Source organism: Oryzias latipes, chromosome 20 (genome assembly GCF_002234675.1).
Source record: "Oryzias latipes chromosome 20, ASM223467v1".
NCBI lineage: Eukaryota > Metazoa > Chordata > Actinopteri > Beloniformes > Adrianichthyidae > Oryzias > Oryzias latipes.
This window is the reverse complement of record NC_019878.2, coordinates 20,507,058-20,519,499: the sequence shown is the minus strand read 5'-3', so window position 1 is coordinate 20,519,499 and position 12,442 is coordinate 20,507,058. Positions and strand designations below refer to the sequence as shown.

General features: G+C 40.0%; 1 protein-coding gene across 1 annotated transcript; it reads left to right on the top strand.

Annotated features, from left to right (window-relative positions):
- Window positions 1–238: 238 nt before the first annotated feature.
- Window positions 239–12,249, top strand: LOC101159953 (delta-type opioid receptor). Its single transcript, XM_011489021.3, has 4 exons — window positions 239–531; window positions 807–1,066; window positions 8,228–8,580; window positions 8,904–12,249. Exons 2-4 carry the CDS (start codon window positions 819–821, stop codon window positions 9,431–9,433), a joined length of 1,131 nt encoding a protein of 376 aa, XP_011487323.1. The 5' UTR covers window positions 239–531; window positions 807–818; the 3' UTR covers window positions 9,434–12,249.
- Window positions 12,250–12,442: the final 193 nt, after the last annotated feature.

Below are 12,442 nucleotides of genomic sequence, written 5' to 3'. Positions count from 1 at the left end.
TAAGCAGAAACGACCTGAAATGTGCCTGATTGTGTCCTGTGGAAGCGGTTATGACTCCCTATCACATTTTGATGCTCCAAAAATACCCTAAAGTGCTGACTAAAAATGCCCTTCAGATAGGTATCATTTACAAGGTGTTTTATTTAATCTGCTTAGGGCTTTGCATTAAAGCGTAAATGAGAGATGCCCTGCGTAATGATGCTGAATGCCTTTTTTTGTGACTAAATTGCGGGGAGCTGTGCGCCCGCCTGCAGGTTATTGTCATCGCTCTGTCAGCTCATATTTTCAATGACTGTGCGTGTGGGAGTGCGTCTGTGCTGGGCAGGTCTAGCCTGAAAGCGCGTCACCTCACCCACCATCCATCAGTGCGTGTGCACGGGGGTCCGCAAAAAGCCAAAGCCGCTTCTCCTCTCCGCGCGCGAGTAAAACTTTGATGGGCTTTAGACACGCGGCCAAACACAACCAGGGAAGAATTAAACACCTGGAGGACACAGCCTCTCCATACTGTCGCGCTGATTTTGGGGGATAAAGGTGAGTAACCCGAGAGATGCGGGTCAGTGATGTGGCTGCGCGGTGCGCGCTTCTCCAAGAACGACCGGAGATGCGCATGTTCGTTCCGACGATCTTTTTGCATGATCCACAAGAGAAAAAAAAATATTCTTGCAAATGTTTGTGCAAAATGACCATAAACACAATTTTTTATTCTTTTTTCTGTCGGATTTAAGTGCGTTTCTGTGGCTCCGACGCGCATCCTCGTCTTTTCCAAATCTCACACGATCCAAAGTCATTTTCTTGTATTCGTCAAGACAGGTGTCGCCATGGAAAATACTCCTGTTGAAATTTTTAAAGAAGACAACAAGTGCCTATTCCCGCTGCTGGAGGGCTGTCCGGGGAATTCATCAGCTTGGATGTCCGGTTACTCTGACAGCCGCAACGTGACCCACGATGAGGGCAGCTGGGAGCAGGAGGGCATGTCGCCCATCATCCCCATCATCACGGCTGTGTATTCGGTGGTGTTTGTGGTCGGCTTGATGGGAAACTGTCTCGTTATGTATGTCATCATCAGGTGGGTTCTTCTTTTTCTGGTTCTTTTTGTTTGATAAGCCACGAGATGCGCCAAAAACAAATCTGTATCCCAGAAAATATGACTCAAAATGACTTTTCTTAAAAAAGAAAAAAAAAGGCACCCATGCAGTCAGAAGAGGGCTGGATGCGCTTTCAGATGTTTCCTGTAGAGCTACAGGCCTGTGGTTTATCAGCACTGATGTTAGATATTTGCTATCGCCATAGCTTGCATCCAAAAACGGATGAACTGTAGAAAGTGTCTCTGTTATATAAAAAATTTCCCAAAAATCTGTTTTTTTAATACAATAGCTCTCAAACCTATTAAAGTACAACACTATTGTCTTGAATTCTGCATGTGATATTAATTATAGATATAGAAGTGCTGCTTTATCAATCTGATGGACCGCATGCACCTTATCATTTATGATCTCCAACTCCAACAAATCTGATTTAGTGTAACTGGTTTGCAGAGGCTTCTTCCAGAATCCTTTAGTCAACAGGACAATTATCATATAAGAGATGAATTGCTGCTTCTGTTGGTGCCAAGTTCATCACTTCAGATGGAGAGGGGAAAATTATGAGGCCAGTTCAGTCTAAAAAATGCACATTTTACCTCCATGGAGGTCAGTTATGCTGTCAAAATGCATCATCTCAGGGTGATTGGGAGTGAACAAATGTCTGGAATCGGTCTGATGGACTACAGAGGAGATGTTCAGTTGTAGAGGCTTGGCAGAACAGTTAGTAGTTCAATGTGCTGCTGTTTGGGTGAAGTTATTTGACGGATGCACACATTTTTATTCCACAGCTTTTGGTAAAACAGAAGCAAAACTATTAAAAGGTAACGCATTTCAGTGCATTAAAACTATTAGAACACATTCATGTAATCTTTTTAATTAGGTGTTTTGGAGGATTTACCCTGCGGCTGAGGCAGCAATTACTTACTTCATTAATTAGGAAATTCAAAAGAAAACTATTAAGGAGAAGATGCCAAAGCTGGTGACAAAGTAATAGCAAGTTTTAGAAAGATTTTTAGAAAATGCACATAAATCTGTTAGTTTCTACAAAATAATCTTTTCAGCACTGCTGTAAAATGATACTTGTCTTTTTGTGTGCCATCGTTAGATGAGATATGTCCAATTTCCCAGCTGTATTTTAGCCACTTTGATTTCAACTGTCAATTTTTAAATTGAATGTTCATTTATTTTCATTTTTTTATTAAGATACTGTTTATTCCTACAAAAAAGTAAGCAGCTGTGTTATGCAAGACAATGCCAAATAATGAATCTGCATATCAGTAAGAAAGAAAGATAGCATTGATGATATGGGATTTTTAATTTTTTTTATTTTCTCATCATTCATCCATCTGAGATTAAAGGGAATCACTAACTGTTATCCCTGCATTTTAGTTGATTCTTTGACAGCCAGGATGTGGGGAGCCGGTTTAGCTCGTGCTGGTTTGCGGCGCCTTCCATCCGTGAAACCAGGGTTCAACTCCGGGCTGCTTCCTGTTCCCTTCTCTACTTCTGTGCCGGTCCCAAACCCGGTTGCTTTGAGAGGGTTGCATCAGGAAGGGCATCCAGCATAAAACATTGCCAAGTTTACCATGCGACTCGTTCACTGTGGCTACCTCTGTTGGGAAAAGCCAAAAGGGAAACAACAACTTTGACAGCCAGGATGTAGATTTGAAGATTAAGTACATAAATAAATAACATGCATTTGTCAAATTGGATTTAAGTCACAATTAGTTTGAATCAACTATGGTCAGATTTTTGCAGGTAAACTTTAGCTGAACTACATGAAAAATGGGGTCAAATCCACAGGATGTAAGCAGAGTTACTGGTCCCCTCTTCCCTTTTTTGTTTTTCCTTTTCACCCACCTTTTCTGAACAGTTTGACGGGATGACTCTGAACAGAAAAAACAGTTTGACTTATAGATTTATTCTTTTTTTTCCTGGTCTACAGCTGTGAGATTCAAACTTGTTCTCATCTGAATATTAAAACCCTTTAGTTTTAATTCATCACCATGGTTAAATACCTATTCAGATGGAAAATTGTGTTTTAAACATGTTCTTGTGGCACTTTTCTCATGATGGAGGTCATAGATTAAGAAATGTTAACACACAATTGCATTTCTGATTATTTATTTATTCAAATTGTGATGAAATAGGAGCAGATGAAAAAATACTGTTGGAAAAAGATTGCAGTTGGGAAATGGAAGCTAAAATAAGCAGGCCCCTGCATCCACTTGTGGACAAATAGATCCATGAATGTTTTTGTTTTCCTTGTCTGAGCTGGAATCTGGATCTAAACTGTTTGGCTAGCTAGATCGTTCCAATGTTGCTTGTTGTTTTTGTTGCACCGGTAAGCAACGCTACCACCAACAACTTGGAAACAAATTTCAGATGAACTACTGCTACTTTGCAGAAACTGTCATAGATAACAACACAGGTTTGGTGGATTTTTGTTAAAAAACGGAAATCAAAATTAAAAGACCACTTGAACTGCTTTTAAAAATAAATTATATCTATGATAGATGATTGGAGTGAGTCTTTAAAAATAGTAACCCATCAGATCCAGAAACAGTTTGTTTACAAGATCAAGAGCAGGGATCAGACCCTGAGATCAGACCAATTGCCTTGGCACTCTTCCTCCTCCTCAGTGCCTTCTTCCCTTCTTAACTTTGCTATTTGTTGCTCCGCAAAGGTCACTTTTTGTTGTTGATCACTGTAACCTGCTGCCTTACCCCCTAAAGATTTACCCCACCCTCATGTGTGTTCAATCTGTCATTTAAGTCCTAAATGTTCTTTGTTTGACCTTTGCCTCCTTCACCTTTACTTTACGCTCCATCGCTCTCTACTTCTGTCCTCTGTGTCCCACTTTTTCTTGTTTATCCCTCTCCTGTTAACATCCCTCTCCGGTCATCTTTTGATCTGTTTTGAAAGCCTACCCAGTGGTTTTTAATTATGATTATGCTTTTTTTAGCCAAAAAAAAATCAATGTTGTTTCCTTGAACATAGTTTCTGCAGAGTGAGTTCATCAGAATAATCAGAATTTTGCCTCCGAGTTGTGGGTGGTTCTTTGCCGCTGAGTAAGCCTTACCCCTTTTCCCATCATCCATTTGTTCACACGCTCTCCCGCTAGCTTACAGCCCCTTAACTCCAACCTAACATTAGCCATGCAACAAAAATGGTGCACATTATTGGAACCGTACACCTTTAAGCCAGATGTTAGCTCGGAAGAGGGAAATGAAGACGTTCATGGATTCGTCTACAAGTGGATGCATTAGAATGGATCCTTCACCTTCCTGGAGCTTGTGGCCTGCCGACTGTTTTTCATCTGCCCCTTGATTCACAACAATTTGAATAAAGAAATACTCCGAAATGCTATTTTAATTTTAATTCTCTTTATATATGTCCTCCCTTCATCAGAAAAATGCCTGAAGAACATGTTAAAAACACCAGAAACAGGATTTTCATTTGAGTGTGTCTTCAACACGCTCCTTACCTTCTTCATTCCACCACAAAGTCTCTGTATCTGCTTTCCAGATGACTCACCAAATGCCTTCTTCCTGAGCATGTTAGTTGGAGATGTCCAGTCTTCTGAAAGAACCTCCAAAAGCTTGTTTCACCTCCTCCCTAAAAGCCTCACAACATTCTTCCCTTTTAACTTCCCCCACTTGGCTGTCTTCTCTTGTGCTATTCATCTTCCTCACTACCAGAGTCATCCTCACACCACCATCCTCTGCTGTCCATAGCAGTCTGATCTCTTTCAGATTAAACCATCTGAAAAGATGGAATCACTTTTTGTTCTCCTCTCTTTTCTGGAAAATTGTCTTCATCACTGACATTTGAGAGACATGTCCTTCTGGATTTCTGTCCTGAACACTAAACTTCCTCATCACTTCCTCGTCACTTCTGTTTCCTTCACCCACATCTCATCTTTCCTCATCCATCATCCACCAGAATTTCTCCTTCTCTTCTAGATTACATTTTTCTAGGCGAACATCACATTTTTTCTACTTCCAGCTTCATTCTCATCACCCAATCATCACCCCCTCCATGTCCCTTTCCACCCACACCATAAACCCTTCTAGGTCGACATTCCTTCTCTTAGTCCTAGACTCCTCCTCTTACTTTTCTCTCTTTTCCTACAAATATGTCTTCCTCTTCTTACACCCATTGTACTATAGTCCAATTTCCAACTCCACTCTATACTGTAGGTGAGAGACAGCTAGACAGGCAGGCAGGCAGGAAGATGCTATCCAACATGGACCCCAAAAAACATCTCAGACAAAATGTAATCAAGAAAAACCAAATGTGATGCTTTAGCTTTAACTGGTACAGACTTTCCTGTGGGGGTGTAGTGCAAATGTACAGAGAAATGACTTGCCTGTTAATCATTTTCTCATGATACCAACCAGCCAATCAAATGTGTGATTTACAGGTTATTAAATTTAAGCAGAAGAGGAAGTCAGAGGCAAGTTGCACTCAAAAAGACCAGGGCAACATCCATAATTCACTGGAAACAAAAGTAGAGAACCAGGAAATTGTACCAACTTTTGGAGACATGAAGACTATTGCACATGAGAAATGTGAGAAAAAGGCAGTGCTCACAAAGAGAGTGAAGCAGACAACACAAAGGGACAGAAAATAAGACTTAATTGGCGTTCTCCAAGAAAAACCAAGAGTGGACAGCGGAAACAGAGTGTTTAAGCTGAAATCAACTGTTCAGACTTCACTTTGAGAGCACATGCAAGGGCCAATGTGAAACACCAGCACAGAGAACAGAAAGGTTTTTTTTTTTAAACAAACATTTCCACCTAAGTAAGATCACAGAAAAGAAATAGCCTCCAGAGAGCTCAGTGTTTTCACTCATTCACAACCTACAACCTGTTCAGGAGTGTTTCCTCCGAATTTCTTGGATTTTGGCCCAACACAAAAAGCCATTTACTAATGGAGAGGTTCCTGGAGAATGCAGTATTGGAAACCCTACTTGAGGAAAAACAAAAGCAAGAACTACAGGATAAAATAAAACAACAAAAAAAGATACTATTGCCCCCTGGCTCCAAATGGTTCCTGAGATACCTTTTTCCCATACTTCTTGTCCACGTTTGACTCTATATGTAACTGCAAGGCATCTTTCTTTACAGTGTATAATAATAAAACCATCGTTTAAGGCTCATCAATGAACCCCTTTATGTATAAATCCACTCCAACTCGGATTCAACTCCTGGCAGGACACGCTGTGGCTCAGATGTATTCACAGAGTAACAAAATATAAGAGATTTGACTCTTAAAGGAGCAGAAAACAAGCCTCTAAAAATGTCCAAATGTGTAGAAAACATCCCTAAAACTAATTTGAGATATTGAACTTCAAAGACCATTTTAGTGTTTATTTTATTTTTAAGTGCATATGTTAGTTTGTTTTGAAAGACAGCTTTATTTCTTCTAAGTAAATGAGAAAATATTAAAGTTTAATCATCTTTCGTAATCTATTGTAAAAGCCCTCCCAGTGGTCTTTTAAATATGACAGTACAGTTTTTAGAGGCAGGAATTCATCTGAAATTCACCTCTGACTTGTCGGCGGGACTGTTGGTGCGGAGTAACACCGCCCCCCTTCCCCTCCCCGTTGCTGAGAGCCTAGAGCAGGGAACTTGTGGCCCGCCCAGCATATTTCCTACGTCTACAAATAGGATCTTTTTCAAACTGCATTTTTGTTTCCGCTCCTGATTCTCCTGATTCACAAAACCAATTTTGCTTAATTTTCTTTGTTTGTCCTCCAAATGCCACAAGAGCATGTTAAAAACATAAAAAAAACACCATCAGAGTGGGTCTTTAAAGAAAGAAAGAAAGAAAGAAAGAGTGGGTCTAAAAAGTCTAAATAGAAAAGACTAAAAACTGTTTATAAGTGATAAAAAAACCTGAACATCTGGGACAGCAGCTTAGTACAATATCGCACTCTGAGAAGGTTATATTTTTCTTTAAATACTTTGATTACTGTCAGCCTTAAGCTCATATTGTGGTCCCTTAAAAACTTTGACAACATGGTGACTAGTCTGAATATATTACTGTCCTCCTTAGATTAATTCTGAAGACACACAGCAGGAATAAATGCTGCATATTTGTTCTGCAGGTGCAGAAGGATTAAAAACCAGAAATGTCCCTGTCTGAAAAACGGTTCTCTGAAATCTAACAAAAGGGATGTTTTTTTCTTCTTATCATCCACACAAAGTTTTACTGGGTTCGCCTTTTTCCTCCTTATGTAATCTTGCACCAAATACAGTAAATGGAGCTGACTTTCTTTATCTTTAAACCTCAAACTTCGTACAAGTCAGCCTAAACAAAAGGTCATTGCGCCTTAATGTGATTTAAATAAGCTGATAATGCCTGCTTTGCAGCGAGCAGCATTGCATACATTACAAAGGGAAGAAAGCCTCGTTGGCAACTGTTTAAGGTCCCACTCTGATCATATTTTTATCTGTCCTAAAGGCTTTCCCAGTGGTAATTATGACAACACAGTTGTTAGCCAAAGTAAAAAATAAGAACTGTTTTTTTATAGGACATATTTCCTGTTGAGTGGCAGTAGTACATTAGAAAATTTGCCTCATCTCTGAAATGTTTTCGTAAAGACCACAACTTTTCTGTCTTTTTCCACGTATTCTCATGAATGACCAATTTTCATCTGTGCAAGTTGTACGTATGTTGCTGTGTGGCGTGGCCTTTACAGCCCCTCACAACCCCAACCTAACGTTACCGGACAGCAATTTTGATCCAGATACCAGCTTAGACGAGGAAACCCAATACATCCATAGATCTATATGTCTGCAGGTGGAGGAATTAGAATGGAATGGAGCGGGGAGCTTGTTGCCCAGCATATTTTCTACGTCATAAATAAGATCTTTTTCAAACATTTTTTCATGTGGTCATGATTCAGAATGATTTGGATGAAAAAAATATTAAGAAATGCAATTTTAAGATACATTTTCTTTATTCTTCATCATCAGAAAAAGGCTACAGCATAATAAAACACCAAAAGAAAAAAATGTTAATAGAGAAACAGCCAAGAGGGAATTCCAGGTAGAAAACAAAGCAATCACACCTGCCTGAGGAGTTGGTTAGCTCACGTCTCAACTGGACGGCTTTGTGTTCTATGTGTTTAACAGGTACACAAAGATGAAGACAGCCACCAATATTTATATCTTTAACCTAGCGCTTGCTGATGCCCTAGTCACCACCACCATGCCCTTCCAGAGCACGGACTATCTTCTAAACACCTGGCCCTTCGGTGAGGTGGTGTGCAAGGTCTTCATCTCCATCGACTACTACAACATGTTCACCAGCATCTTCACTCTCACCATGATGAGTGTGGATCGTTATGTGGCCGTGTGTCACCCGGTCAAGGCCCTGGACTTCCGTACCCCCATCAAGGCTAAGCTGATCAACGTGTGCATCTGGATCCTGTCCTCGGCTGCAGGGATTCCTGCCTTTGTCCTGGGCGGCACCCAGACGAACAGCGGTGAGAGCGCTTTTTTAATCATTTTCCCAGCAACTGCAGATTCATGGCAACCTTGAACTAATAGGATTTTAAGAGCTGGAATATTTTTTCATCAAATCCATCTGTCAGTGGTAAGTTTTCCATTAGCCACACACCATACCCATTATGTCTGAAAACAGATGATGCCAGACAAAAGAGCAAAATGTTCCCTTCTGAGTGCTGATTAGCCTTCCACAAAAGCTGACTAAATTGATGGAAAGCTTCAAAATGGATTTTTATTCATGGTAAAACAGAAGTGCACTTTGTCATTTAATGATCATTTTCTCCCGCCTTTCCTTCTGCAGACATCACTGAATGTGCCTTACAGTTCCCGGAGCCGTACGCTTACTGGGACACCATGATGAAGATTTGCGTGTTTGTCTTTGCCTTCGTCGTGCCTGTGCTCATCATCACCGTGTGCTACTCCCTCATGGTCCTGAGGCTGAAGAGCGTTCGAATGCTGTCCGGTTCGCGCGAGAAGGACCGCAACCTGCGGCGCATCACACGGCTGGTGGTGGTGGTGGTGGCCGTCTTTGTGGTCTGCTGGACGCCCATTCACATCTTTATCTTGGTAAAAGCTCTTGTGAGCGTGCCCGAGACCACTGGGATTATGGCGGCCTATTTCTTTTGCGTGGCGCTGGGCTACACCAACAGCAGCCTCAACCCTGTGCTCTACGCCTTTCTGGATGAGAACTTCAAACGCTGCTTCAAAGACTTCTGCCTGTCGGCCAGACTCAAAGGTGAGAAAATGTCGGGGAGCAAGAAGACTCCCAGCACCTTACAGGAGGCCGCTATTGCCCTGGAGAACCCGGATGGGACTAGTCGGCCAACATGACTAGCGGTGGAACTGTCTTCGATTTCTCATATAGGAAAAGAAGACTCCAATGATCTGGGTTTAACACACATCACATCAGCCATGTAACAGGATTTTTATCAGAAAACAGTGCCATTATTGATAGAAAAATGCTTTTTCTATTATTTCACTGGTTACTTACAAACACAGCGTTGTTGTTGTCGATTATTCTGTCATCCAGGGTGTTGAGTTTTAACCCTGCTTCACTGCGAGCAGCAGAAGTTGGGTTTGAAAAACAGGCAAATGTAAAAGAAAATGTTTCTTTTTTCCAAGAAAGGCACTACTCCTTATTTACATGCAGTACTGAACTGAAGAAGACCTTTTCTCTCCGAGGACATCTTGACAGGAATGATGGAGAGCCGATGATGACTGCACTGCGTTTAAGGGAGCCATCTTTGCTCTGAATGGCTCTAACTGTCGTTACTCAGTGAGACGCTTGATGGAAAAGAGCTTTGGTGATGTTTTTCAAAGGCATCTGTGCCTTTTCTGCTGCGTAAAAGCAAAATGTCATCTGTGAAACATCTACATTGAACAACTGCAGAAGAAATATTATATTATTTTAATCTTAAAAATGGCTAAAGTCCCTCTTATCATCTTTTGAGCTATTTCAAAAGCGTTCCCAGTCGACTTTTTATATAATTAGACAATTTTTTTTAGCCAAAATGTTTTAAAAAACGTGTCGTTAAAAAGGTTGCAAAGCGTTCATTAAACACGTGTATCACTCACATTTGATCTGCTTCTATAACATGATTCAAATACGGATAATTATTAAAATCACCTCAACAAAATGAATTTTAAAAAAGTCACAATTGCTGCAGCTTTCTTGCAGAATCTCCTTAACTTTATTTTTAACTTTTGGGCAATCATATAAAAACTTTCTGTATTGAAGACCCACTCCAATCATCTTTTGATCTATATCTATGATCTAAAATCGTCCCAGTGGTCTTTTAGTAATAATTACGCTATTTTTAGGGAAAATGAAAGAAAAAAAAAAATGTCCTATTTTTTTTATTTCTAGTTCATTTGAAATTTGCCACTAAGTTGTGGGCGAGACAGTTGGAGTGGAGCAACCCTGTCCCCTTTCCCCTCCCCGTTGGTGAGAGTTCTTTGTTTGCACACTCTCCTGCTTACAGCCCCTCACAATCCCAACTTAACATTGCTGGTGCAACAAAAATGGCCAGCAACGGTACAGTTTTGAGCCAGATGCCAGCTCAGACGAGGAAGAGGACGTACCGCAATGGACTGGAGCACGAAGCTTGTGGCCACCCAGCTTATTATCTACACAACGAATATGCTATTTTTCCAACTGCATTTTTATTGTCTTCGCCTCAATCACAACATTTAAATAAAGAAATACTCAGAATTGCAAATGTGGGCTTAATTTCCTTAATGTCCTCTTTTATCAGAAAAATGCCAGATGTTAAAAACACCAAAAATACAATTTTCATTGGAGTGAGTCTTTAATTCGTTTTATCAAAAAGTATTCTAAAGGGAACTGGCAAAGAAAAAGAAAAAAAAGCATTTCATTAAAAATAGAATTTATTATTATTTTTACTATATCATTGCCATGTTTGCCAAAAGTGCCTTCAACAGTCCAGGATAACATGACGGTAGCAGCTGAAGTGAATACCGTTTGCAGTGAAACAGTACCTTGCATGAAAAGGTAAACGTTAAAGATGGTGACACGAAACTCTGGCAACAGACATGTGCCAAACGCTTTTTAACCCCCCCTGAAGTGCGTGAACAGCACTGATTGACCTCAGTGTGAGTGACTCACAGTGGAGGAGATGAAGTTAGGCAAGAGTTAGCTGAGAATAAAAAAAAAATAACGATATATTCAGCTACGACAAAGCTCCTTTATGGAAGAGACAGAAATGGAATCAAATCCTGGACTTGAATGTGCATTTCAATTTGACAGAGGGCTCCCTATCAGTGTCCAGACTGATACATTCATGTGTGAGTTTATACCACATGCACTGTTTATGGCTTCTACCAAGATAAATCATAGTCCTGTTATGCTGTGATTGTTGTGCAACCTGAGCTGCTGTTGTGCACCTAGAGTACATGCTAACACCTGCAAAGTGTGGTTCTGTAAATTCTTTATTTTGTATAGATTAAAATAAGCAAAGTATTCATGTACAGAGGTCATTCAAGCAAACTGTAATTATGGCATGCTAACCATTTTTGTTGTATTTGTAAATGTAACAACATAATGGACTGCTGTTAGTTTGAATGTGCCACAAACAGACTGTAGTTTGTAAAAAGAATTTCAGCTCATTTAGAATTAAAATAGAGGGGGAAACTCTGTAACTGGCTGCAACATGTAAACAGACACACACAAAAAATGACATTATGTAAAGCAAGAGATGATTCCAAGAGTTTACAAACGCATTGACAGTTTTGAGCTTTTCAATCTCAATGCTCACCCTTTTAATATGTATGTAGATTTTGTCTCCTGTCATTTGTACAGGATGTGTATTGATCCTGTCTGTGATGCTCTAAATGTTAACGCAAGTTTAATAAATCTAAACTTATTCCGCTCTCCCACAGTGACAAGCTCATCTTATTGTCAGGTTTCATTTGTGGCGACTCAGTGTGACGGTGGAATTATCCCCGGCTTTGCTGTTCATCAAAATCTCATAGAGTAGACATTTGCTTTTAAATCAAAGCCTCCACACACGTTGATTTTCACACGTTAGGCATCACAGTTTTAGTTTTTGCACGGGGATGGATTCATGTTTTATTCTGGTCAAGCTTCTCCCCCTGGCGGACAGACAGTGTAATAAATAATACAACATTTTGAAAATAAGTTTGCGTTTAAATGTATTGTTGGTACAGACAGTAAAAGTTTCTGATTAAATGATTTATGTTATAAAATTGGTAATTATATGTGAAGTAAAATCCAGTTAATTTAATTACTAGCAATTAAAAAAAGAAGTAAAGTTGGGCACTAAAATGAAATAAACTAGAGAGCAAAACTGTACAAATATG

What these genes read in the sequence shown, in the direction of transcription:
- LOC101159953 (XM_011489021.3), top strand. Translation starts at nt 819, where the DNA reads ATGGAAAATACTCCTGTTGAAATTTTTAAAGAAGACAACAAGTGCCTA. An exon ending in GTTATGTATGTCATCATCAG is followed by an intron (nt 1,067 to 8,227) that starts GTGGGTTCTTCT and finishes TGTGTTTAACAG; the next exon opens with GTACACAAAGATGAAGACAG. An exon ending in CGGCACCCAGACGAACAGCG is followed by an intron (nt 8,581 to 8,903) that starts GTGAGAGCGCTT and finishes TTCCTTCTGCAG; the next exon opens with ACATCACTGAATGTGCCTTA.